The 25,800-nt window shown below is 48.2% G+C and overlaps 10 protein-coding genes and 3 non-coding genes across 13 annotated transcripts; 8 read left to right on the top strand and 5 right to left on the bottom strand.

Moving 5' to 3' along the window:
• Positions 1-1,212: 1,212 nt before the first annotated feature.
• On the top strand, positions 1,213-2,163 carry J7337_007604 (uncharacterized protein; the record flags this gene model as incomplete). The annotated part of the gene is made up of 1 exon (XM_044825243.1): positions 1,213-2,163. The coding sequence occupies one exon, from the start codon at positions 1,213-1,215 to the stop codon at positions 2,161-2,163; it is 951 nt and encodes a 316-aa protein (XP_044680900.1).
• A 70-nt stretch (positions 2,164-2,233) lies between these two features.
• Positions 2,234-2,305, top strand: J7337_007603. Its single transcript has one exon. It is a non-coding gene; the product is annotated as a tRNA-Arg (tRNA).
• A 539-nt stretch (positions 2,306-2,844) lies between these two features.
• Positions 2,845-4,275, bottom strand: J7337_007602 (uncharacterized protein; the record flags this gene model as incomplete). Its single annotated transcript, XM_044825242.1, has 1 exon — positions 2,845-4,275. The coding sequence occupies one exon, from the start codon at positions 4,273-4,275 to the stop codon at positions 2,845-2,847; it is 1,431 nt and encodes a 476-aa protein (XP_044680899.1).
• A 1,051-nt stretch (positions 4,276-5,326) lies between these two features.
• Positions 5,327-5,411, top strand: J7337_007601. The gene has a single exon. It is a non-coding gene; the product is annotated as a tRNA-Glu (tRNA).
• Positions 5,412-5,804: 393 nt separating this feature from the next.
• J7337_007600 lies at positions 5,805-5,890 on the bottom strand. Its single transcript has one exon. It is a non-coding gene; the product is annotated as a tRNA-Ala (tRNA).
• Positions 5,891-5,984: 94 nt separating this feature from the next.
• On the top strand, positions 5,985-6,749 carry J7337_007599 (uncharacterized protein; the record flags this gene model as incomplete). The annotated part of the gene is made up of 1 exon (XM_044825241.1): positions 5,985-6,749. One exon carries the CDS (start codon positions 5,985-5,987, stop codon positions 6,747-6,749), a length of 765 nt encoding a protein of 254 aa, XP_044680898.1.
• Positions 6,750-6,853: 104 nt separating this feature from the next.
• Positions 6,854-7,261, bottom strand: J7337_007598 (uncharacterized protein; the record flags this gene model as incomplete). Its single annotated transcript, XM_044825240.1, has 1 exon — positions 6,854-7,261. One exon carries the CDS (start codon positions 7,259-7,261, stop codon positions 6,854-6,856), a length of 408 nt encoding a protein of 135 aa, XP_044680897.1.
• A 992-nt stretch (positions 7,262-8,253) lies between these two features.
• J7337_007597 (uncharacterized protein) lies at positions 8,254-9,920 on the top strand (the record flags this gene model as incomplete). Its single annotated transcript, XM_044825239.1, has 5 exons — positions 8,254-8,539; positions 8,594-8,725; positions 8,777-9,076; positions 9,285-9,539; positions 9,601-9,920. The coding sequence occupies 5 exons, from the start codon at positions 8,254-8,256 to the stop codon at positions 9,918-9,920; spliced, it is 1,293 nt and encodes a 430-aa protein (XP_044680896.1).
• Positions 9,921-9,991: 71 nt separating this feature from the next.
• On the bottom strand, positions 9,992-11,614 carry J7337_007596 (uncharacterized protein; the record flags this gene model as incomplete). The annotated part of the gene is made up of 1 exon (XM_044825238.1): positions 9,992-11,614. The coding sequence occupies one exon, from the start codon at positions 11,612-11,614 to the stop codon at positions 9,992-9,994; it is 1,623 nt and encodes a 540-aa protein (XP_044680895.1).
• Positions 11,615-12,384: 770 nt separating this feature from the next.
• Positions 12,385-14,049, top strand: J7337_007595 (uncharacterized protein; the record flags this gene model as incomplete). The annotated part of the gene is made up of 1 exon (XM_044825237.1): positions 12,385-14,049. The coding sequence occupies one exon, from the start codon at positions 12,385-12,387 to the stop codon at positions 14,047-14,049; it is 1,665 nt and encodes a 554-aa protein (XP_044680894.1).
• A 3,262-nt stretch (positions 14,050-17,311) lies between these two features.
• J7337_007594 (uncharacterized protein) lies at positions 17,312-18,205 on the bottom strand (the record flags this gene model as incomplete). The annotated part of the gene is made up of 1 exon (XM_044825236.1): positions 17,312-18,205. One exon carries the CDS (start codon positions 18,203-18,205, stop codon positions 17,312-17,314), a length of 894 nt encoding a protein of 297 aa, XP_044680893.1.
• A 1,853-nt stretch (positions 18,206-20,058) lies between these two features.
• Positions 20,059-20,792, top strand: J7337_007593 (uncharacterized protein; the record flags this gene model as incomplete). The annotated part of the gene is made up of 2 exons (XM_044825235.1): positions 20,059-20,588; positions 20,639-20,792. 2 exons carry the CDS (start codon positions 20,059-20,061, stop codon positions 20,790-20,792), a joined length of 684 nt encoding a protein of 227 aa, XP_044680892.1.
• Positions 20,793-22,167: 1,375 nt separating this feature from the next.
• J7337_007592 (uncharacterized protein) lies at positions 22,168-22,914 on the top strand (the record flags this gene model as incomplete). The annotated part of the gene is made up of 1 exon (XM_044825234.1): positions 22,168-22,914. The coding sequence occupies one exon, from the start codon at positions 22,168-22,170 to the stop codon at positions 22,912-22,914; it is 747 nt and encodes a 248-aa protein (XP_044680891.1).
• Positions 22,915-25,800: the final 2,886 nt, after the last annotated feature.

Raw genomic sequence — 25,800 nt, 5'->3', positions numbered from 1 at the left:
GCAAGTACGACATCTGATCGTCGTTGACACGACTATGGCACCCGACAAGCCACCAGTGAAATAGAGTCCGTGTCGCATAACTCCTAAAACATCTAGGGGTGGGAAAGAAACCTTAAGCCCCCTATAATAAGTGCTGAAAATACTCAGGCAACTATGGCCTTAGCTTAGGGGCTCTTGCTGAGTTTATTTCACTATCCTCTTTCCAAATCTTGAGCTTTGTTGCTCCTTGAGGAATACGCGGATCCAGCGCAGTGACCGAGAAACTCTGTTCTTAAACCCCTCGCGTTTTCAGCCACGGCTGCCTTTCTGCAAGGTACAAATAACGAGGCTTATCCCTGGATCCTCAAAAACGAATTATCTTGTTGCTTAGGCGCCACGCTCCCTGGATGATGCGATCCTGCACTTTTGGCCCCGGTTCGATGAATCTCACAGGGCTCAGAGAGTTCACTATCGGTGACTCCCATGGGCGATGTCGAAGCTCTAAAAATAAAATGGTCTGCGTTTTCATATACCGACGGTTGTCGGCCAAGATCATTGCTGTAGAGAACGAGGCTAAGATCGACGTGTAACGGGACGCCGTTTCTCGACCAATCAAAATATGCTGTAGGTTTTCTATGACTGCGAAAGGAACCTCGTGTATGCGGATAAGCAACAGGCCAATCGGACTAACTATCGTCCAGGATTACTTCAAGCTGTCCATATCGTGTATCTACAACGTTTTTTCATTGTGAGTATTGACATGAGCTAAAGGATCTAGATTTAAGGACCTGTCATTCCTAATACATTCTCTCTCCATACAAAGTGAACGACGGAGTACTACAAAGCTATCTAACAGAAGATTTCGCGTCTTCGGCTCATCGAAGCTCACAGCCGATGACTCACCCGTAGGGCGCGCCTCAGCTAAATTGGAACTGCTTATACGATAGCTGCTTAAAGTGTCCACTAGGCTTGCATACACATAATTCCGCTGGCCAGTACCACAAAGGAGTGTAACGTTGCTGCGTTAACTTCATGGACAGATGTTTAGTAATGTTAGGCTCGCTCGAGTGACCTCAGGTAACGTAGCAACGTTCTTCTGGCCATTAGTAAGAGGGCTCATCCAATTCCAGGCAATCAGCGCTCTATATAGTAATGACTTCTTAAACCATGGTCCTACATTAGGTCAAGAAACTCTGCATACCGAGCCCTGCTAACCAGAATCCGCCTTCAAATATGTCGCAACTTAAGATCGCTTCAGTTCAGTTCGAGAACTATTCCGGAAGCAAGGATAAAAATTTAGCCATCATCCGCCGAATGGCAAGTGATGCGGCAAATCGCGGATGCAAAGTTGTTGCATTTCATGAATGCTCGGTTACCGGCTATACCTTCGCTAGCCGTCTCTCCAAAGAAGAACTGCTTAATCTTGCCGAAGAGGTCCCTGCCGGTCCAAGCACAGGCTCTTTGATTGAAACTGCCCGTGAGCTTGGCATCGCTATCCTGGCTGGCCTCTTCGAGAAAGATGAAGATGGTCGCATTTACAATACATACATCTGCGTCGACAGCACCAGAGGCTTTATAGCCAAGTTTCGCAAACTTCACCCCTTCATCAGCCCCTATCTAAGTCCAGGCAATGAATATGTGGTTTTTGACCTTCTTGGTTGGAAATGCGGTATTTTGATCTGCTATGACAACAATGTTGTCGAGAATGTCCGGGCTACAGCTCTTCTCGGTGCAGAGATCATATTCATGCCGCACGTAACAATGTGCACTCCGTCAACTCGCCCTGGCGCTGGTTTCGTGGATCCATCGCTTTGGACTAATCGACATCAAGATCCAACATCTCTGCGGGCCGAGTTTAACGGTCTGAAAGGCAGACAATGGTTGATGAAATGGCTACCCGCAAGAGCCTACGACAACGCAGTATACGCCGTCTTCTCAAATCCAATCGGTATGGATGATGATCAATTGAAGAATGGCTGTTCCATGATCATTGACCCGTTCGGGGATATCTTGAGTGAGTGCTCTCTGCTTGGACAGGATATGGCTGTTGCGACTTGCAGCAAAGACAAGCTTCAATTGGCAGGCGGGTTTCGGTATAGACAAGCCAGAAGACCCGAGCTATACCGAAACATCATAGGCTCGGATCACAACTCCTCTCTGAATGTCTCCTGGTTGGGCAAGTAGGCCTCACTGGAAGTCTGGGCTGGCGATGATGAGGCTTGGCTGCCGACCGGTTAATTCATCAAACAGCACCGGTCGCGTGGCCCAATGGCAAGGCGTCTGACTACGAATCAGAAGATTCTGGGTTCGATCCCCAGCGTGATCAATCTTTTTGCTTGTCGGGCCGATGTCTAGTGTTTTAAGAATAAGGCTTAACCTTCATGCCATTCGCTCGGTCCCGGTGTTAGTGCGTAAAGTGTTTCGGTCCCGATACGAATTGTCTGCCTCATGCAGAAGGAATGTGAGAGAGTTGCGGGTGGCGGCGGTTAGTGGGACGAGGTTCCTGGATTAGTGGGCTTTTGATGAGCCCAGTGGTTTGTCACGGAGTAGTGGTGCTGATATGGGTAAGCCCTGTATCATGTTTTGTTTTAGCTTTGTCGGCCTTGGCGATAAAGTTGAGAATCTAAAGTGATCTATAAATGAACTTCCTGTATACAATAATCCTATAACGATGATCGAAGCTCCAAGCGGTTATCTGACCTCTCGATGGACACGGCTGACTATTAGGCGGCATTCGTCGTGATAGAAATAAGCTCAAGATAGAAAATAAACTCTATTTAGAAATAAATCAGAGTAATTAAGTTTCTAGCCACTACTGTGCAAGTAATACGATGTTGAAGGTAAACGCAAGCAGCATTATGTACATTAAGCTCGTCGACAGGCTCCCGTCGCTCCATTGTCTTCATCATCTCCAGCCGCAGTCGACGAAGCTGCCACCGATCCAGTACCAGACCCAGTCGCTGTACTGACAGGAGTTGCTGTAATCGTCGGCAACTCCGTTGGGATCTCAGTCACCTCAGTCTCTGCAGGCTGATCAAACTTCAAATACATTGTCGGGACGTCAGTGGCGAAGGAAGCGCCAGGCACATCTCGCACAATCTCATGAATATCGTCTTCAGCCTCCTCAGAGTTGTACTGAGCCAGAGAGATCTCCATGTTGCCCCAGTCGAAAACAACATAGGCACCTCGGAGGAAATCGTCAGCGAGGATGATGCTAGTGGAATCCTCGTAAGAGACGATTTTGCAGTACTCAACACCGTCGACACCGCTCTTGGCGGGGGTTTCTGAGAGGAAGTTGGCGAGGGGTATGTTCAGAGTCAGGTCGCCAAACATGAAATCCAGAGTTTCCTTGGAGCTTGTGTTGCAGGGCGCTACGGCACCCAAATGCTCATCCAGAGAGACCTTCATGGTCTTGATCAGATGCATGGTCATATTAAGACTCAGTCTGCTCTGTACAGTGCCCGAGTCGAGGAGCACAGGTCGAGCTTCAAAGTCAAGCTCCGAAGTCTTGCCATCAGACGTTGTCCCGAAGCCTGTCATAACCACCAGGGCTCTGTCCCGCAGATCAAATGTGTTGTCACCCGCAACAGGATAAGTGACGAGGGGGCCTGTATACTTGGCTTTGTTGACGCCACCAAACAGAAACTCTCCATTTGTCTCGTTGTTGAGCCATAAGCTGAATGTGGGAGTGTTGATCTCGCCTGCATCGGCCAGAGCATAAGGCAGGTTGGGGTATTTTGTGTGAGCATTTTCTAGGCTGTCGATACCGACGCCGAAGACGCTGATGATATTACTATTGGTGGCATTGTACTCTGTCACACCAACAAACTGGAAAGACTCGAGGGTGACTGAGCCAAGTGTAAACGTGTCGTTGGCGTAGTTACCTTTCCAGCTTTGGCCACTGCCGAAACTATTGGACACCTGCTCTTCACCCCACTCGAAACTGTCCGACTTTTCCGGGTCAAAAATACCACCCTGGCAGTCCTGTTCTTTGCAAGACTCGACCTGCTTAGTGAGAACAAGCAAGTCGGCGCTGCCAGTGTCAATTTCCGCGGAAAGCTTTTGCGGCGGATTTCCGATGGTGAAGTTGGCCCAGTAGAGATAGCTGACGCCTTGCCGGTCCACATTCATCTCAACAACGGCATCTTTGTCTCTTTTCTTATGGCTGGGGAAGACGTCTTTTGTTCGCTTCTCAAAGTTGACTGAGACGACGGATGGATTAAGGCGCTTATGGAGTTGAAGAGCGTGGGCGCAACTCAGGAGAGTGCTTGACAGAACAAGTGAGGATCCCTTCATTGCGAACTAAGTTATGGTCAGAAAGCAAAAGGATAGATGAAGGACGAGAAGAAGCTGATACCAAATTGATGTACTGTTGGCCATATTGTACAATTTCTGATATAGATATGATGTTTACTTGCTGGTCTCGGCCATCTTTCTCTCCTTCACGCCGTTGATCAATTACTTCGGGACCGAGGCGTTGGGACATTCGAGATGCACGTTAGATTACAGTGGAAATGGAGTCGTTCCAATTCTTTCTCATTAACCTCCGATCGTTCTCTAACCAGTCATGGCATGCGAAACCTACGGACGTGCTGGCTAATCCCCCGGGCCGATCCTTGCGATTTTAGCCCACAGCTGGAAAAAGAAGTTGGAAACGGATCTTCTCGGTCCCGAAGCATGAGTCTGTGTTTTCTCGGTCCCGATGTTATGATTTCAGCCTTACGAAGCAGGGATCATAGATGCAGCTTCGGGAGTGGCGACGGTTGGCGTTAGACCCCGGATCCAATTTTCTGCTTTATCCCGAGGTTTGAGGGGAGGTTTTATTTGGCTAATATCAGTAGGGCTTACTCGACTTGATTAACTCGCAATTTCTTTGAATGAACTTTTGTTTTGGAGTTGGCGATCAGCGACTGTGCCCCATGACGCTAGTGGCAATCGGTTCTCACGACCATGCCCTGGAGGTTGACATCGCAGCTAGCCGTTTGGCCCAATGAACCTACTACAAGGGAGCAGAACTGTATGTAACTAAAATGTTCAAGATAAGACACTAATAAGTCATACAGCTTGATTACATATTGACTTGTTGAATGGTGTTGGAAGTGGCTGGATTTTATAGTGGCTGATCGAGCTAGCCAGAGAACAACAATGCGCGATGAGTGATGAATCATCATTATCTATCCCGGAGAGTATGATGTAAAACAAAGGAGAAAATGAAAAATCTGCAGGCATGGAAGGACTAACTGTGAGCCCAGGAGCGAAATAAACTGCTCGAAATAGCTTAGTAGCCCTTGACGAGGCCCATTCTGCCAATATGGAGTGGAACAAACTTGCTGGAGACATCCAAACATCCGGTGTGGTGTATCGGTTATCATTCCGCGTTTTCATTCCGAAATAGTACCGCGGCGAGGAGGGTTCGACTCCCTCCATCGGAGTTTATTTTTGGATTTCTGTTCTTTTTTGTTGTTCGTTGTGATATTTATCATGCATTTCGGTGTTGTTCCATTCAGAGCGGCGGCTAGTCCTGGAACAACCCCGAGACACGCCAACAAAACTTGCCGTCACTCTGATCATACAGCCAATAAGACAGATCAATCCGCCAGCTACTTGCTTGCATTGGATGAGGGACTGAAGATTTCAGGAGTGAGCATTTACGATAAATAAAGGTTTATAAGAGGCTTTCGCCAAGGCATAAAAGGGAAAAAAGCGGTCCAATTATCCGTTGCGATACGCATGGCAGCGACGGAAAATGTAAAATGTCAATCGTTTGGAACCGCAAGAGATACAAGATGCTTTTGATCTTTTACAGTTTGCACCAAATGCAAAAATGGAGGCTGAGGGATTTGAACCCCCGACCTTTCGCAGGCATTCGAAACAATGCAAAGCGAACGTGATCCCCCTACACCAAGCCCCCGGTTGTATGCTGAGTCAGATGCTAATTAAGCACTATGATTATGAGGCAAATTCACCACCTTAATCGCACTACGGATAGTTGCAGCCCTACAGCAATGGCGCGAACAGTCACTCCGGAACAACTGAAGAATGGCTACAAGTTAGCCTTCTCACCAGTATACAGAATCGATCCATGGACAGTGGTCAAGACGCATACTCGCATGGCAGAAGCTGAGACGATGAGGTTCATCCGTGCTAACACCTCAATTCCTGTTCCAGAAGTTCAGAATGCATACCGCGACGATACAACGGGCCATATCGTTCTTATTATGGATTATGTGGAAGGGAAAATGCTCAAAGATGCGTGGCCTGCCTATTCTGAAGCGGAACGAGAATCGGTCATCTCTCAGCTTCGTGGCTACATGGCCCAGCTTCGCGGCTTCAAGGGTGACTTTATTGGGTGCATCGACGGTACAGCATGCAACGACCAGTATTTCTGTGAAGACCCAGAAGGGTATGGACCGTACAAGACCGAGCAAGACTTCAACCAGGGCATTGTGAAAGCGATGAAGAGGGACAACGAGAATGGATTTACCGAATGGAGATGCACCGTCTGGCTAAGCGTCATGAAAGATCATGATATTGTCCTCACGCATGGTGACTTTGACCCCCGCAACATTCTTGTTCAAGGTGATAAGGTTGTGGCTATCTTGGATTGGGAGATGTCGGGTTACTATCCCACTTACTGGGAATATGGAAAGGCTTTGTTACGGCCGGAGTGGGAGAGTGCGTGGAGCCGTAGCAAGGCTGTGGACAAAATTCTGGAACCGTTTCACAATGAGCTCGCAGTCATGTGGTCTTCAAATGATGTTCTGTACTGATGGAACAAATATTCTTCGCATATCTCAAATTCTCTCTTTAGCTCAGGCTGTGGCATTGACGGGTTCTCAACGGACCTTCAAAGCGATGAAGTTGCAAATGTCGTCTATTTCATCGTGGATCTTGTACCAGTCACCTTGGTTTTCATAGCACTTCCATTCAACCTGATACCCTGAATCCTGCAAAAATTGTACTGCACGCTCTCCCAACGCACATGGTACCTTCTCGTCTGCCTTCCCAAGGCCAAGAAGGACTGGAGTCTGGCACGCTGTCTTCCCTTGGGAAGGGTGGTGTAGGGAGCCAAGATCCAAAAGATCTCTTTCAATTCCTGGGCCTTGACGGCGCTCGCGTCCACAGTCGTGTCCTGCGGCTCGCTGGGATGCGAAAAAGGATTGTCACTGTCAACCTTGTCGTTGACAACACTCTTGAGATCATCTTGATACGTGAGGAAGCCACTCATATCAATATAGCCGCCGACTGAGTGGTCCAAGGAGAGTAGGACTGCAAGTGACATGGCGCAGCCCTGGCTGTGCCCTCCGATGATGAGGTTTTGAGGCAGCCCAATCTGAAGCTTAGCTGCTATAATCTTCTCACTCGGCGGTCACACGGATGCTAGAGGCCGGGTTCAATCAAAAGCCGACATTAATCCGAATACAAGGGAAAGAGTCCGATACATACGTTCCACCATACGAGTGTTTTCGATCTCGTCGATCATAGCATGGAATAAGCACAGACGGATGTTGAGCTCAGTATCCTGAGGCGCCTGCTATTCTACCGTCTGCCTGAACCGCAAATCCTAGCGCCAACAGGTCATTACCTGTGAGTTGTGGTCGTTGCAAACTTCTAACCGAGGGCTCGTGGTAGGAGATGTCATTCCCAACCGCCAGTGTGTCTCAGCGGATTACTAGTCTTGTGCCTTGGATAACGTTAGCTGATTTATGCAATGGCTCTAAAATTACGAGGTTCTGAATCCTCCGGCATTCCAGCGCATCCCGATCTAGACGGTTTGTAAGCAACAATCAGTCCTAGACACCTGGACAATGAAAACAATCTGGACCTCGGAGCAGTTTTATTGCCGACTGTAACATAGGTAGCATGTAAACGAGAATGACAAGAGTTATCGTATTTAATCCCTACTTCGCTAAAGCCCACATTGAGTCATCGATGCGAAGCAGCCAACCACCCGTGGGGAATGGTTTGTGAAATGGTGGCTGACGTGATATGGTTATTTGGAAGCTAAATCGATGTGTTTGTTGGTGGTGAACCAAGCTGTTGGTTCTGCCAAGTTGGAAGCGAATCAGAGCGCCTCACCATTGGCAAACACTGAATGGAGTTATCCATATGGCAGTGATTGCCCTCATCCAGGAATGCGGCTGTGGCTTCCTTCTTTGTTCTCGGCTTCACGGCATATATGCTACAAATCCGAGTCTATGGGAGTTTCCTTAAGAACTGTTCAAAATCACTTCATTGCTTCACCGTTATCTCAACTTGCTTTCAACTCCAAAAATGTCTTCATACCAGTCAATTCTGCTGCAAAACGCCACTATCCTTGTTCCAAAAGGCCCTGGGGACGATCATGTCATTCCACTCAAGAACCATTCGTTGCTGATCGAGGGTAACAGAATCGCTCGCATCGCGCCTCATATTGATCCTTCATCTAAGTCAACTGAGGTTATCGATTGCTCGGCAAAGATCATCTCACCTGGATTTGTCGATACTCACCACCATGTTTGGCAGACTCAACTCAAAGGACGGCATGCCGACCATTCGCTGTTAGAGTACATGGTACCGGGTTGGTGACATCTGACTGACACAGGAGACGGGCTAATAACTCTTTATGTATCAGGAAACATGGCGTCACATAGCTACAAGCCTGAAGATGTTTTCTGGGGCCAGCTTGGTGGATGTCTCGAGGCCCTCGAGGCTGGAACGACTACAATTGTGGACCACGCCCATATCTCATATACTACAGATCATAGTGAGTAAACCATAATGAAGGAAGATACCTGTGACTAACAGTGACCTGAAGACAACGCTGCTCTTTCAGCGACCCTCTCATCTGGTATCAGGTCTATCTACTGTTACTGTCCCACCGGCCGAGTCAAGACCTGGAAGCCATTCGAAATGGAGGAAGAATTCCTTCCAGCCTGGCTTTTCGAGCAGTTGACCTCAATGTGTAAAGCCGGTCCGTTCGCCAACGGTCGGGTGACGATGGGTTTTGCGTTCGACTCCTTCTACCTTCCAAAGGATGTCGTTATCAACATCTTCAACCAAGTCCGTGGACTGGGCATCAAGACGATAACTTCTCACTATGTCCCAAGCCTTCTCCGTAAGTCCACATGGATCTCCTCCCTTCCATGTGTCCTGTTACTAATCGAAGAAATTGCAGCGGGTTCGACCGTAGACCTACTTGAAAGCTATGGGCTTCTTGAGAAGGACATCCTTCTCTCTCACGCGACTCAATGAACGACTCTGATGCACAGAAACTACGGAGAGTCGGAGCATCAATCTCCTCGACTCCAGACACTGAGCTCCAGATGGGTCACGGCTGGCCCGTCTGCTTTCAGGAAATGCCAAGTCAATTAGCTCTCTCGGCATCGACTGCCACAGTAATAACACAGGCAGCATCGTCGCTCAGATGAAAGTTGGTCTTCAGGCTGAACGTGCTCGCCGCAATGACCGAATCCACGAAGCAGGAAAGATCCTGCCAGAGTTCAGGTTTCTGCCCAAGATGCATTCCAGCTTGGGACAATTGGCGGCAGCAAGGGCGATCAAGATGAGCGATCAAATTGGTTCCTTGGAGGAGGGCAAAATTGCTGATCTTTCAATATGGGATGCATTAGGCCCTTCGAGTGATCTGTGCTGCCGAGGAAGATCCAATTGCTGCTATCATTTTGCACTCCGCTGCCTCTGACATCGATGCTGTTATAGTTGATGGCCAATTCAGAAAGCGAAATAGACAATTAGCAACAACTAAGCTGGACTTGGAACTCATGCCTAATATGAAGCACGAGAAGTCTGACGTACAGTGGTGTGATGTTGCAACCGAGCTTTTGAAGAGCCGCCAGAGCATTTTGGAGGCAGAGAAGGCTAGCGGTGCTGATGATCGAAAGGCAGGGTTTGAGAACATAGTGAGAATATTCGGAACCGACAAGGACAAGTTGGTTTATTAAATAGGTGGAGACTCAAGATTGCTAGCTAGCTATAGAAGAGAATGACCCCGACTATTCTCATGGGATTGATCCTAGTGCTGCAACATCTTCTGAACGTGGTCCCAGTACCTCGGTGCAGCATGGCGTCGCAGACTCTTACCCTTCCAGATCATGAACAAAAAGGTGCTAGTACATCCAAGAGAGAGGAAACCCGCCATGATGAAACAATTCTGCAGACCCATGTTGACATACCAAGGCGTGATTCCGTACGAGATGGCAAAACCCAGTGTGTTGCGAATAATAATGATAGAAGTCGTGGTGTCGCCGCTGATATCCTTGAAACAATCGACGTTGTACGACAAAGCGATCGAGCCTCCGGTGACGCAGCTGAAAGTGAGTACCATCAAACCAATCGCCAGTCCAGCCCAGTGGATATCGTTATCAGCGCCAACGCCCCAAACGATGAGCCCAACGCAAGATAAGAAGGCGGATAAAGCCAACGGCCAAAGTCGCTGCTCAGGCTCTCGAACGCCATTGTTTCTTCGAGCGAGGGAGAGAGTAAGGCGATCGGCGATGGCACCAGCCCATAGACATCCGAGAACAGCGCCAATGATGGGGCCGACATAAATCAAGCCGACCATGCTAGTAGACCAGTTGTACGGTGATGCACTAAGGATAGGGCTAGTGGTGGCGTTCAAGACATTGTACCAGCAAAGGTTAATTCCGTAGATGAACCCTGCCCAAGCGACATTGGGGAAGAGGACCATGAGCGGAAGTGGAGCCAGCATGGACTTGAGCATGTTTGCTTTAGTTGGACGACCGTCCTTTCTAGCAAAGAGCTTGAGGTGAGTGGCGAGACTCTTCTTTGTGTGCACAGTGCCTTGCAGTTGATCACTGTTGACGATAGCGCCAGCACCCTCCTTCGTGGTCGGTCGTTCGGGACTGTTCTGCGCAGAGCCAAGATCATTCTCAGCTTGACCCTTGATCGGTTCATCCTGATCCTCAAGACCTTCAAAGGTTGGTCGGAAATAGATCGTCTCTTCCATAAAGAAGAAAAGGATAACGAAGCTGAATGCAGCGAAAATAGCACCGAAATGCATGGTCCACCGCCAACCGTACGCATCGGCGAAGAAGCCAGCCACGACTGGGGCTAAGAAATTGGATCCGAACAAAACGAAGACATACAAACTCATCCACGTTCCTCTCTCGTGTGCAAAGAAAATGTCAGGAATACTGACTTCGGGAAGAGATTCAATAGGCGAAACGAAGAAGCCGAGAAGGATACGGTGAGCGTACCACTCGCCAGCAGATCGCGAATAAGCAGTCCAGACCATCAAGGGCACAGCAGCGATGGTGGAAATGAGATAGACACCGCGTCTTCCATAGGTCAAGGCAATAGGCTGCCAGAACAGACAGCTCCAGCCGAGAAAGAGGAACATGACTCCTGTACCTTGAACTAAATCGGCGATGGAGATACCGGTGTCTTGAGAGATCTCGACAAGAACAGAGTATTGAAGAGTAGAAGGAAGACCGACGCCAAGAGTGTAGACAAACACCATGGCTGCGGAGATGAGCTTGCGGCGTCTGCTCCAATTGAGGGGATCTTCTGGATCGTCGCTGGGACGGGGAACAAGTTCAATGTCATTGCCACCGCTGCGACCAGCATCGACCAGATGAACTGTGCCGGGGACGACTTCAGAATATGCCTGAGCCATTGTGTAGCTGATGTTGTTGTGGTGAAGTTACAAGACTTGAAGGGAGATGGTATGTTCCACTGCTAATTGACATCAGAGCCCGGATATATATGCATGTGAGATGATAGGCACGTTGCTAATCTCAAGCTATCACTATCCACTCCACCATGGGATCGGTATCAGTCTCGGACGTAAGGAGCGCTTCCGGCAACGATCCCTCACGCGGCAGTTCCAGCCTAGATAAAAGCCACCGATAAACACCTCATCACTTCTGGAATAGACCTCAACCCTCTAGGTTATCTCCGTCCTAGTCGCGAAGCGAAACGCGGGGTAAAGCATGATAACCGCGCTCGTGGAGATTACCACTATCTCGGATCATCAACTACCGATGCTTCATCAGATAACATTCGGTCTAGAGTATGTCGCTTACGGCACAAGTTGACGAAATGGGAAAGTCTATGAGACCGCGATCATGAATATCATGCGGGGAACTTTATTGGTGGCCAAGGTGATCCGCGCTAATACATATCATTGGTTGCCGTCAAGCTAGGCATCATTCCAAGAATAGAGATCGGCAGGGATGCTTATCATGGTTCGTGAAGTGCTAGAGACGTCAGAGCGGGTGAGTAAAATGGGGGCTTCTTGATTGCTCATATTGGTATTGCCAGCTTCTACCACTCGAGTCGGCATGATGAAAAGTCCGCGGTTACGTATATAAACGCAGCCTGTCATGATACCCTCTGCTGCATCAGAACCCTTATCTATCATCTAACCAGAAGATAATCCCCATCATGTCATCCAAGATCGTCCCCGTCATTCAACCGGTTCCTCTCCAGACAGGTCCACCAGAGTATGAAGCTCTGCGGACATCCATCCTCGAGGAGTTCGGCAGCACTGTCCCAGACGAGTTCCGTCTTCCAAAAGGCCTCATCGACAATCCTCCCAAGAATGTGACCGACATCCCCAGAACCTGTGGTATCTTGACCGATCAAGAAATCGAAATCACAGAGAACTACGACGCTACAGCACTCGCAGCTGCAATCGCTTCACGAAAATTTAGATCCGTTGCTGTCGTCACTGCCTTTGCGAAAAGAGCGATCATCGCTCATCAGCTCACGTGCTGTTTAACGCAATGGATGTTCGAGAAGGCCGTTCTGGCTGCCACGCTTCTTGATCAATATCAAGACAACACCGGAATGACCTGCGGTCCTTTACACGGCGTTCCAATCAGTGTCAAGGAACACATGCCGGTTAGGGACCAATGGTCAAATGTTGGATACTTGGCGACTCGAAAGCTTGACACAGAGAGTTGTCAGATGGTTAAGATTCTGGGGGATGCAGGTGCAGTTCTGTACTGCAAGACAAACCAACCTCAGTCAATCATGCATCTTGAGACAACATCGCCTTGGGGAAGAACTCTAAATCCCCATAACATCAATCTATCGGCTGGTGGGTCAACGGGTGGCGAGGCCGCTCTTATCGCTCTTCGTGGTTCAGTCTTGGGAATTGGTACAGATATTGGAGGAAGTGTTCGTGGACCAGCTGGCTTCTGTGGCATCTACGGTCTCAAGACGACATCTTATGTGTTCCCGCAGAAAGACTTTTTACCAGGAGGTTTCGCCGCTGAATTGAACGTCTTGTGTTCAGCAGGGCCAATGTGTACCACTCTTCGAGATGTTGATCTCCTCATGTCGGTCGTCTCTGGTACTCGCCCTTGGCTGAAAGACCCTCGACTCGTCCCTCTTCATTGGACAGGAAGATCGACTGAGAACAAGCCATTGAAGGTTGGTCTCATGATCAATGACGGGCTCATCACACCCCAGCCTCCAGTAACAAGGGCACTTGAGTGGGCAGCCCGGGAGCTACGATCCAAAGGATTCGATGTCAAACCCTTCCAACCCTATGGGATGGCAGAAGCGATGAATGGTATTCGCCGTGCATACTGGCCAGATGGAGGCAAAACAGTCAAAGCGTATCTCGCCGCCACCAACGAACCCATGAACACCTTGACTAAATGGATCATCCAAGACGCTGAAGGTCCTGGACTCGATGCCAATGGCGTTCTCAAGCTCCGTGTAGAACGCGATGATTTTAGATGTCGCTTCGCAGAGCACTGGGAATCACAAGACGTGGACTTTGTCATATGCCCTGTCTTCGTTGGCCCAGCGTGTTCTCACGAGACAGCGCTTTACTGGAATTACACCGCGCTCTGGAACTACGTTGACTACCCTGGTATTGTGATCCCAACGCCCATAAAGGCTGGCGCAAAAGGAACTGAGAGCTATCCGCCGAATAGTACTCCTTTGAGTAAGGAAGAGGAACAGGTCCGGCAATTCTGGGAGGAAGGCGATTTTGAAGGGGCGCCTATCAATTTGCAGGTGGTTGCGAGGAAATATTATGATAACGATCTCTTTGCGGCGGTGACGGAGATTGACAAGGTCATCAACAAGCAATAATTGGATGGTTTATTGGACCTTTGAAAGAGGAGATGTGATTGGTAGATGAGTAGCCAACCAGAGTGATAAGCACATATGTGCGGTCAGCATGTGCCTCAGCATTTTTTCAGTTGCCCCAAATGATGTTGCCCATCTCAGTTTTCAGCTTACATATAGAAGAAGGGTTCATCTTCTAGTAATGTCACATCCGTGCTAATCGACTTGGATAATATACCTGGAAGCCAGCTGTTAACCGACAAGACTTTCGCCATTTCGAAAGCGAAATATTATTCTTGTGCTTTAACCAACTGCGAAATAATGGTCTACCGATTGGTATCATACACTACCGTCAACCATCTAAATATCCTAACCGCAAATTGCCTCAAATATGCATGGATCTCCGTCCAGCGAGGGACCTTCGACGGGAGAGTCGGGCCCATCCTCACAGCCTCAGTATTCTTTTCACGACCCCCAGCCACCATACAACCATGCTGTGGTCATTCAACCCAATCAACCGGATCCCTTCGGTCTACCTCTGCCAACTTCTCAGTACCAGTACCCACCTCCGCCTCCTGCACCCTTTGCCGCTCATGCATATCCCCCCGCTTCGTCATTTCCTTTTTACGAACCTGGTCTGGGGACTGCGTATGCTCCTAGACAGAGAACCCCAATTGGGTGCAGATATTGCCGCAAGCGCAAGGTATGTCTTATCATGAGTTGAAGTGAATTCTGCTTAGTATCATGCCACTGATATCCCTTAGATCAGATGTAGTGGTTTCGTCAGTGGGCCTAGTGGTAAATGTCAAAATTGTGCTAGAATGAACCAGGAATGCATATTCGCACCTGTCTCAACTTCTTCCTCTACTGCGTTTGTCCCCGAGAACATTCCGACGATCCCAGAGGCTATTCCACCGAGGGAGCGTACTTATGGTTCCTTCAGTCAATGGCTCAGCCAGGCACAATACCAAAACAATGATATCAGTAACTCTGAGTATAGATCCTACCCAAATCCACACCAGGATCATCATTATTATACCCAGCAGTTTACTTTTCCTCCTCCGGCTCCTCCTGCACACCAACAGGGGGGTTATGGTGATGATCGGCATAAATCATTTAGCCGAAGGCAAGAGGACTCAGACTCGGCTAAAGCCTACACAGCGCGAGGAAAGTTCTTCGGGGCCGATATCGCCATGCCTATCAATTCAGAGCCAATGGTCGATGGTTTCGGCGTTTCAGCTCCCTGGGAAAGTCGGAGTGCTTCAGGACCCGGAAAGTCTGTTCAGACACCACAAGACGGTGCGCTCCAGCCTCAACTGCCTATCCCGAGTTTATCTGTTCTTCAGAGCTTCGAACCTCGATTTCCGGCATCTTCACAGGCGATACGACAAGACAATGACCAGAAATACCCTAAACTGGGAGAAAACTCTGTTGACGACGTGAAGGTCAAGTTGAGAAAACCACCTCAGGTCTCAAAAGAATCTATAGAGCTACCTGATCCATCGAGGTTGAGAATAAGGTCCCTCACCCCATCATCTTCCCCGACTGTATCATCCGATATAGAGGTGGAGTCAATATCTGCAGATTCAGAAGGTCAATTTGATAGAAAGAGCCGAGGGTACTGCGTCTTCAGCCAAGTTTTCAGTCGTCTAGCGATTCTTTGTCAGAACGAAGTGATGACAAGAGGTGAAACAAGCAGCAGCAATTCGAAAGGAAAGCAAGTTGCTGAAGGTGTTTCTGCAAGCTCTTCTGGAGCCAGGGATACAGCGAGCTTAAGAGGGGGGCGGAAGAATCCACGCCAAGGCGGCGATGACGGAAATGAAAGCAGAGATAGACAAAGCGAACCACCAAAGAAGAAAGGCAAGACAAGTCAACCCCCCTGTGAGGAGCGATCGCAATTTCTAGCATGCCCATACTGGAAAGCAGATTCTAGAAAGTATTGGGATTGCTTCCTGAAGAAGAACGACACAATCGCACACTTGAAGCAACATCTAACGCGCCGTCATACACCGAAGTACTATTGCCAGATTTGCTACCAGACCTTTAGAGAATTTGATCTTTTCGACTCACACGCACTTGAAAGGTCGTGCACGAGAGGTCCCTCGGCAAGACTGGAAGGGATATCTCAGCAACAAAAGAATCAGCTGTCTCTAAAGAGTAAGGGGTCTGTGGAGCAACAGTGGAATACAGTATGGTCGATACTCTTTCCTGAAATGGAACCCCCTGCCACGATTTACATTTACTCGACACAGTCTGAAGACTTTTGCCGGATTCAGGAGTTTGTGCAACGAGAGGGAGTTGCTATCATGCTCGACGAGCTAAAGTCTAATGGACTAGTAGTCCGGCCGGATGCATCTAACCAACTGCTCCGATCGACCGTACAGAGAGCTATGGTGTCTATATTCAAAAGCTATTCCAACGGGGGCGAACCAAGTTCTGAAGCAGAAGAGTCGATCCTCAGCCAGGCTGCAGAACCAGATCATGGAGTATCGCTTCAGCAAGAATCAAATAGTGAAAGTCAAATGGGCCATGGTAACCATCTCACTAGCTGTACTGATGTACACCGGATGACGGAAGACGGGAGGGATAGTTCTATGGCTGGAAGATTGGACAGACCGAGCAGAAGTACATGCTCAAAATTGCCAGCCACGACTTCATGGCTTCCTAGAGGGGTTGTGCAGGACGACACCAAGGATGAGCTATGGGGAACAGCCTTTCTTGATGATACAGCATTTGGGGAAGGTTCGCCAGGGTGGAATATACCTCTCAACCTTGAGAATTCAGACATGTTGGACCTGGATGCCTTGTTGAGAGATGTGATAAGTACTGAAGCATAATCTGTATACCGCCGTATTTTGGTAGGACCGCTTCGGACTGAACCAATACCGAACATGATTCTTATATGATTCTTCTTGTTGTTGCGCATGGCAACTTCTATCAAAGTCAAAATCACCTTTACACAACGCAGATGACTAGATAATCTCTAAAGTCTAACTACTGTGTATGATTTATTATCTTCAAATACCGATATTGCACTGTCCTGCTTTGGGAACTATAAAGAACTCCCCAACTTGTGTCATCATCTCATTCGTCATACCATGGTGTAACTTTAAGCCTCTACATTCGCGGAAAAGCATGGCCAAAGTGACAAGGATCTCCATCCGAGCCACATGCATACCAACACACCTCCTTGCACCGATGTTGAAAGGGACATGCGCTCGTTTCATTTCTGGTGTTGGATTCAGGAACCTGGTAGCGATAAATCTGCTCAAGTCAGAAACTGCACTCAAAACTTGGGAAAAGTCACATACCTATCCGGCTCTGGAAAGACATCTTCAAGGCGGGAAACGAGCCATCCAGTAGTGTAGACCATTATACCTCCAGGGATGTCCCAGTCATGAACAGATATCCCACTCGGAGGTACGAGTCTCTCTACTAGTGCTCCTGCTGGATTATACATCCTAAGAACCTCTTCCAAGACACTATTCAAGAGGGGTAGAATATCAACATCCTTGGCAGTGAAATTCACAGGCAAGCTGCCCACCTCCTCCTCGATCTGTCTCCGGAGTTGAGGATCTCTAACGATCTCCCATGTTGCATATGTCAAAGTAGCTGCCGTACTATCCGAGCCCGCAACAAGAAGCATGCCAATCTCAGAGCTCAACTCATCGTCGTTCAAGCTAGATGTCTTGCCCTTCACCTCTTTACTCAACAAGTGACGGGCAATGCTGGGGCCGCAATTTGATGAAGCTCGCAGTTCTCCAAGGGCTGCTGTTACTCGATTGAAGATGGTCTCACTGACTTGGCCGACATCTCTCAGCCAGGTAACAGGAGACCACTTGAATAGAGATATGAGCCCTCGGGGGAGTACTGCTTGGAAAACAACACAAGGACCAGCGTTGCTCAAAGCTGTATAGAGTGGCAGGCCTTTCCCTCCCGAATGCAACAAGTTGAATGATTTGCCGAAAGACATTTCGCTGACGACATCAACAGCCAGACAGCGCCACCATTTGTAGACATCGGCCTGCCCATTCTCGGCCTCGTTCTTGATGTTCACTACCGCCTGGCTAGCCAGCCGTTGAATCTTCACTTCTTGCTCTTCCTTTATCGATGCGAAGCCTCTCCCAATGATGCGTTTGCGCTCAGAGTGGATACGAGGATCTCGCATGGTGAAGAGCATAGATGAATGGCTGAAGCGGATATGGTCAAAGACGGGTGCTTTCAGGCAGTGGCTACCCACACCGTGCACTTTGTAGTAGCCATCAACGCTGTTAATCGAGACCTCTTTAGGTCCAACCCGGACTACTGGACCGTGGACTTTGTGAATATGACGAAGATGCTGACGACTGGTGCCAACTGCCCTGGTGTATAGCAGTGGAAGACCAGTGAAGTGGGTGTACCATGGTCCAGGAAGGGGTGAAAGTGGACCACGGTAGTAGTTGAACGCAGCTCTGAGCACAAAGGCTAAGAGCACAATGGAGAGGATGGGTATCAAAGAGAGAAACATTGCTTCAGCGACAAGTGGTGGTGGTTGTCGTCAACTAGATCGTACAAAATTCTGTTGGTCTGTGGATTCAAGCTACTTTTATGTACAACACAGGAATCTGTGTTCCAGTCCAATATCCATAGTCACGAATTTGACCGTGATAACATCAGGTCTCGAACAGCTTCTAATCTTCGGGGGCTGACATGCTCAGCCTTGAGAGTCAAGGGTAAAGTCCCATAAGCGCCGCTGAATAAACTAACTCTGTCATGATACCCGCGATGTCACTTATCTCATGCACGATCGGGGTCTAAAATGCCAGCTGGCATGGTATCATGTGTACTATTTTAGTGCCTTGCGGACGGGCCAGGCCGCGTCTACTGGGTTTTCTTCACATGCCAGGACCTCAAAAAGCTTGGTATTGCCAAATCGAACGGGGATCTGAAACCTATAAGCCACTATATAGTACAAGAATAGCCACTTAAAATGAGGGAATTTCTCTCGGCCTTCTAGAGATGGTAGGACACCGAAGAAATCGATGATGTTGTTACTCCTTCCGGCCTGTATTCCGCAGATCCACTTCCTTTCTGCACGATACCTTGTAAATATTGGTTAATGCCCTACAGCTGCATATGCACTGCGCCTTGTAAGCCTTACGAATACTACAGTAGTCCAAAAATGGCCCGAGATATCCGAAACTGTCGAATTTTGAGGGCTTTCTATCATTGATATCCTGGGTGATGCAGACGTCTGGGGTCACTTTACGGGCGCTTAGTCAAAAGCTTTATGGCCCCTGCTGCATTGGCCTCGCATGGACACACTCGTTATTGGCCTCGTTCGGCTATTTGAGATAATGATGCTCCGCCACATGGTGCTGGAAAAGTCGAGATGCTGCAGAGTAAAATCTCTTCCGAAGACTTGGGTGTGGTTGAGAAAGATGGCATGTGAAACCACTCATGTAGCCTTCAATCTCAGCCGCAGCTGCTTTATCCTCAGGCATCATTTGCACTAGGGATTAGCAGATAATAAAACAGCCAGTACGGAGTATTCATATCTGGTGTGCCGTATTATGGCATTGCATTGCACCATCCGCTGCAAGCCTGATAACGGCAGCTGAAAGCTCGCCCTGGAGTCACGACAGCACATTATCACTGTTCAGAAACCCGCCAACAGCGCTGACGTTCTACGCAAGTTCTTCTTTCTCACTATTACAGAGTCATTCACCGTTTTCTGCTTGAGCCCGCTCATGTAAGAGAATGGGGACGAATCTGCAGGAGACACGAGCTATTTTCGCTCCACCGGAAAAATAAGCACTAAATCTGGTACGCGATTACACCCATGCAAACAGCACCCATCCTTGTTGTGGTCTTATCAGTACCTCTGAGGCTGAGTCATTATCGTGAACTATGGGGTCTGGCAGAAAATTTGTTGTCGCTGGGGGTTATTAATAGATATCCCTGTAGACATTTGTTCACAGCAAGACCTGATATAATTCCGTTACCATCTCCATCTTCATAGCTTCAATACCTGAATGTCGACCGAGTTTGAACATGGCATCCACTATTGCTAACAATTCGCCTACACACGCTAGCGCAGGCAAGATCGGTTTACACGGTCTTGGAACACTTTCCTTTTCCTATAGCTTTTACCTCCTGACAACCTGGGACTCAGCATACTCAGATTCTTTCGGGTGGTACTTTCAGCTGCTGACTGTTGTGGGACTCACCTTATCTCTCATCACATCTACCCTTGGCCTCATCACAGACCTTACGAGACACGATGGCTTCTCAAGGACCAAGGATACCATTTCACTTCTTGCGACGCCTCTCGAAGTCATGATCGCAGTCTTGTACTGGTCTATCAAATTCCACGATCCATCTCTGCTCATGCCAGCCGACCTTGTCATCAATCCTTGGGCTGATCTTGGATACCACCTGGTACCCGCAGTGCTATTGGTGCCGGACTTGCTTCTGTGCAGTCCCCGAGCGACTGTCACGACGAGGAGCATGATGTTCACCAGCACCATCTTGGCTGTCGTTTATTGGTGCTGGATTGAATCATGCTATTACCAAAACGGCTGGTAAGTATAGCTGTCGACATATGATCTTATTCGCCAGCTAACACTTATAGGTATCCGTATCCCATGATGGATCAGTTCAATGCCATTCAGCGGGTTGCAGTCTTCGTTGGATCATCAGGATTACTTACCTTGACATCCTCTTCTCTGCAATGGGTACACGGCAGGGTGCACGGTCTCGATGTGACGAAGGTCAAGTCGAACTAAAGATGTCAAATCAAGTAAGGTCAATAGGAAAGAGATGTCTAAGAGGATGTGGAGAGGCAGATTTCTACTCCAGCTTTGAGGTGGTCAACCTGGTGAGTCATTGCTCTGTAGTATTAAAGGGCTGTACAGGCCCTATTCAGCAAACGCCAGGCAGTGAAAGAAACTAATTGGCTGGCCATTGGGCCCATGGAGGCCGGTATTCAGCGTCCAATGAATCAGCTCAGTGAACTTGGAGCATTATGATAACATCAGATCAAACTTTAGAAAATAAACTGGAAATAATGACAGCATATCAGGCCCAGCCCCTACCCCGAATCATCAAAAAAACATGATAAGAGTTACTGGTTTACTTCTCATCAACATGGATTGGGTCACGTAGTACATGGCAAGGGTTCATATCATGAAGTACATATCCATGGCGAGTGGCTTCTACTAATCTGACGTTATCTGCGCGACTTGTCTGAACTAAAGCCAGCTAAGCTACTTCGACGAGCCATCGAGTGTCGTAAAGGTCTGACATTGGAGTGAATGGTCACTTCCAACAATTTCCATCAGACTATTAGAAGGCTTTTCACCAGCCTCCAAGTCTCTCTACTTCCACAAGTCCAAATGCACGTTATCTATACCTCTAATCATATCCACGACATGCTCTCCCAGATTCAGAAGAAATTTAAAGCTTTATCCACTACCACCTGTCGCAACCATCAGACCCTTCATACCGGTCATAAAATCAATAACAAAATGGTTATCATACGAGTCAGTGTACTAGCAAAGACAAGTGCTCATTTCACACTGGGCTAGCTCAGGGAGGAACTCTTTCAGAAAACCCTTAACGACTATCGCGCCGATGAGCGGAATTTGGCGGATAGACTCTTCCGTCCATCGAGTTTGCCCGCTTCCACACTATTAGACAGCTGCTAAGTTGAGCAACGCCTGTTTTCGGAAAAGTTAACCACACATTAATAACGGGAGACAGACTTAGTAAAGTTGCCAGGCCGAGATTGACTGCATGGCCATTGTCGAGAAAGCTGTGTAAGCCATCAAATGTTGAGCTTTGGGAGAATCTGGCCTCTAATGACATAGTGCTTCTCGTATAGCAAAGCCTCTCTATAGATATCTCGAAAGCGACGGAAGAAACAGGGAAAAAGTGAAATGGAAACTTTTTGCACATAATATTAAAGATGAAAACATCGATGCCCTTATCGGTGAAGCGATGTTGTAAGATTGGCGTCAGCATCATGTACCCACATTTGCGCCCTTTCACTGTCATTTTCCTACTTTGAGTCATAATTGCTGCAACTCTTACTCCTCACATTTCTCTATCGCACATCTTTCCACTCGAAAATTGTAAGATCGAGAAAGCAGACAAGTAAAGATGAGGACTCTTCTATTGCTTGGAGGCATGACACCAGATGTCACAGCCCTCTACTACAATATCATCAACAAAGTCGTCAGAATCAAACTCGGTGATCGAGCATCAGCCCCGTTATATCTGTACAGCGCCAACCTCGAAGAAATGATACAGCATGCCATGAAAGGGGACTGGGGCGAGTTCGCAAAAGTCTACAAGAAACCAATCAGATCCTTGAGTGACAGAGTTGATGGCATCGCAATCTGTGCCATTCTCGCACACAAGGTCGCCAAAAAGCTATTTGATGACTCCTCAGCGGCTCGTGTCCCACTGTTTCACATTGCGGACTGTCTAGCACTCCACATCACCAACAATCATCCATCGATAAAGAATCTTGGTCTTCTCGGTCCCAAAATTTCGATGGTCGATTCAGATGACCCAGATTTCTTTGTGGCCATGTTACAAAAGGCCGGGTTTGAGATCTCGATCCCGGAATCACCAGAGGATATTGAAGAGGTTAACAGAGGCATGCTCCAAGAAGTGGCGAAAGGCGTTGCTTCTGTGACAGACTCAACAAGAAAGATGTTTGTTCAACAAGCCAAGAAGCTCATCGACAAGGGAGCTCAAGGCATCATACTGGGTAGTACGGATCTAGGGTTTGTGCTAAAGCAAGAAGATGTTGGAGATGTTCCGCTGTTTGAACCAGCTGCTATTCATGCGCAGGAGCTAGGAATCTGGATCTGTGAAGGAGACGAAGACGAATCGCCTTAGTTTCTTGACACTGAAAATATGCATCGCAATTGAATTATTGCTACGCAGAAAAGACCACCAGTCATTTGAGCTTTTCTCATACTGGCATGAGAGAGTGACTCAAGGCTACGGGTATGCTGTCGGGAATAATGATCACCATTTGCGGGGCGACCTTCGGCCCCCGAAGTGTTTGTGAACAACCGAAATCCCGATTCATCACCAACGCTTCGTCTGGTCATCAACAAACGCGATTAATTTTATCTGCTAACAATCATGAGCGCTGTCGACGCTAGGTCTCCGCATCCAGGATCTGATGGCACTCTCTCACGTACAGCTTGTGAGAGATGCCGCAGGCAAAAGGTTCATCTTGTCCCTTCCGAAAAGCCAGCTGCTGACACTCGGGCCGACAGCTTCGTTGCAGTCGTCAACGTCCAACCTGTACGCGATGCAGCCGCTTCTCAGTCACCTGCACCTATCCTGAGTTGGCCGATCGTAGACATCTCGCAGCTCGCCGCGAATCTATGCGGGCCGAGCAGAATCGCCCTTTCTCTGATGCAGCTCCAGTGACTCCAGAGTCGACAGATCTCAATGTTGCCGTATTCAGAAGTCCTTCGGTGACTCCTAGAATCCACAGTGTTTGCCATGTTAACATTGAGCCACCGCGAACAGAACTTGCGGTCTCAAAATCTGCCGGCACTAACCTGGATGATCTACCGCCACGAGCCATTGGGCTCGCACTCTTGGATATCTATTTTGAACGGTTATACAATGCCACATTGCTTTTTAACCGCACTCAGCTCTTTGAGTCTTACCTTGATGGCAGTCTACCTCCATATCTACTGAGGAGCATATTTGCACTATCGTCATTGTAAGTATCTACCTCAAACATGGTCCTCTTATCCTGAAAATAGCATAGATTCCTTCGTAAACCACGACATCAACCGCCTAGACTAAGGAGTCATGCTGTCTCTACAGAGCTTGCAGCATTTGCTACATATGCTAGCTATGGGGATACTTGGGCCGAGTCAGCAAGACGTGAGGCATGGCTCCTTACAGATCGACCAACCGTTCCAGTAGTTCAAGCTCTTTCATGTCTCAACTTGTACTGGTTCGCGATAAGAGATCTAGACCGAGCTCGGATCAACGCCAGTATGTGCAACAACTATGAATTAAACATCGAATCTCCTGGGCTAACAATTCCTAAACTAGTTATGGCCTGTGCATCAGCCACTATATTTCGCTCCTTGAACGTATTAGACAATAGGAAAAGGATAAAGAACGAAGTGCAGCTTATGGAAAGGAAGCATGGTTGCTTTTGGGCATGCTGGGCGACAATGTGTATTTCTTTCCCAAAGCTTATGCGAAAAACGCTTGGGAAGAAGCTTGTAATGTGCCACTTCCTATCGCATCAGATCGGTTTTTCAGTGATGGGAACGTAGGGCATCACTACCACATGACGGTGGAGTGGAAGGCAGAAGGGCTCAACAACGAGCTTGATCCCCCTTCATCAATCATGGCGGAACACATGAGACTCGTGGGAGTTTGATAAGTTCCTAATCACTACATTTGGTGACAACACTAATATTGCATTTGCTCTCAAGGGTTAAAATCCAGCTTCTAAACAGACACAAGCGGGAAGATCCAGACGTCTCGCAAATCCTCCACTTATCCAGCTTGACGAAAGATATTTATGACTCGAGCCAGTTTTCCTCCTTACGTTACAGGCAACGAGAGTACTGGCAATATTGCACGTCTACTAGGACTACACTCACTATACCATCTTTGCCAGATAGTGCTTCTCTGTCCCCTAGTTTCACTTTCCTCTGGCCGACGAGGCATCGCAGGAGAAACAACTCAGAACCATGCAGAAACAATCATCAAGCATGCCATTCACCACGGGCATCTGATCCGGGACTATATTGCCAGACGGCAGGATGTATCGAAACTCAGTTTTCATGTCGGGTTTGCTAGCGGAGTATCCGAATGCTCATCTTGGCGTTACAGATAGGGCCGTGAAACATATGACTCAGAGCGTGGATGAGACTGCTGATTGGCATCATAATAACCTACTCGAGTGGTGCCAGATAGAGGGAATCCTCGACATTGGTGATGATTTCTTGGACATTGGCGCTTCAGTCGATTGGAACATGGACTTGGACCTACTGACGGGTTTCTCCTCGCCGATGGCGTGACCTTGTTATGTATAGATATACCTACATACATCCCGGTGACCCATAAGGCCCATCAAGGAAATTCCTTGGCAGACAAAATCTTGGCTGATACTCTTCCGAAGCCGATTGCACGATCTCCCGAACCAGCCCACCCTTCCACTCTAGCAGCCATATCGGCGCTGTTGTCAAGCTTCCAGGGGACAAGTGGTCGTACAATGACAACACCTTTGTTTGGAGGGATGGCGGTACTGGCGTAGTAGTTACGATGCCAGATGGAGTAAGGAGATCGATGAATAGGGTTCGTGCACTGCTAATATGTATTGAACAGTACCAAGAGGATTTTCATTCGTTCTCTTTTGAAGAAAGCCTAGCCTACTGTTTGTACCAATTCGCTCAGAGTGCAGAAGTACTTACCCTATTCCGGTAAACTTTCTCTCCTCTCCTCGAGTCCAAGTGTCCCATCAAGCTAATAACCTTTATCTTTAGTTTTGTGGATGAGCAAGGGAAACGCCGTAAGGGAGGCTACATAAAGTGGGTCATCGACGAAAACTGCCCGCGTCCAAGAGGACATCCACCCCGTGCGTACCTCGGGCTCAAGGACTGGAAGCATGATCCAAATCCTCAGCGAATTGTATGGCGAGATGGTAGGTCAGATTACCAGGATTGCAAAGGCACGCCGGTCACCAGCATTCAATGCTGGCTCGCGGTTGAAGACTTCGTGAAGAAATGGGAAGCT

This window comes from Fusarium musae, chromosome 5, assembly GCF_019915245.1.
Source record: "Fusarium musae strain F31 chromosome 5, whole genome shotgun sequence".
Taxonomy (NCBI): domain Eukaryota; kingdom Fungi; phylum Ascomycota; class Sordariomycetes; order Hypocreales; family Nectriaceae; genus Fusarium; species Fusarium musae.
Note: the sequence above shows the minus strand (reverse complement) of the source record. Positions and strands in the feature narration are given on the sequence as shown.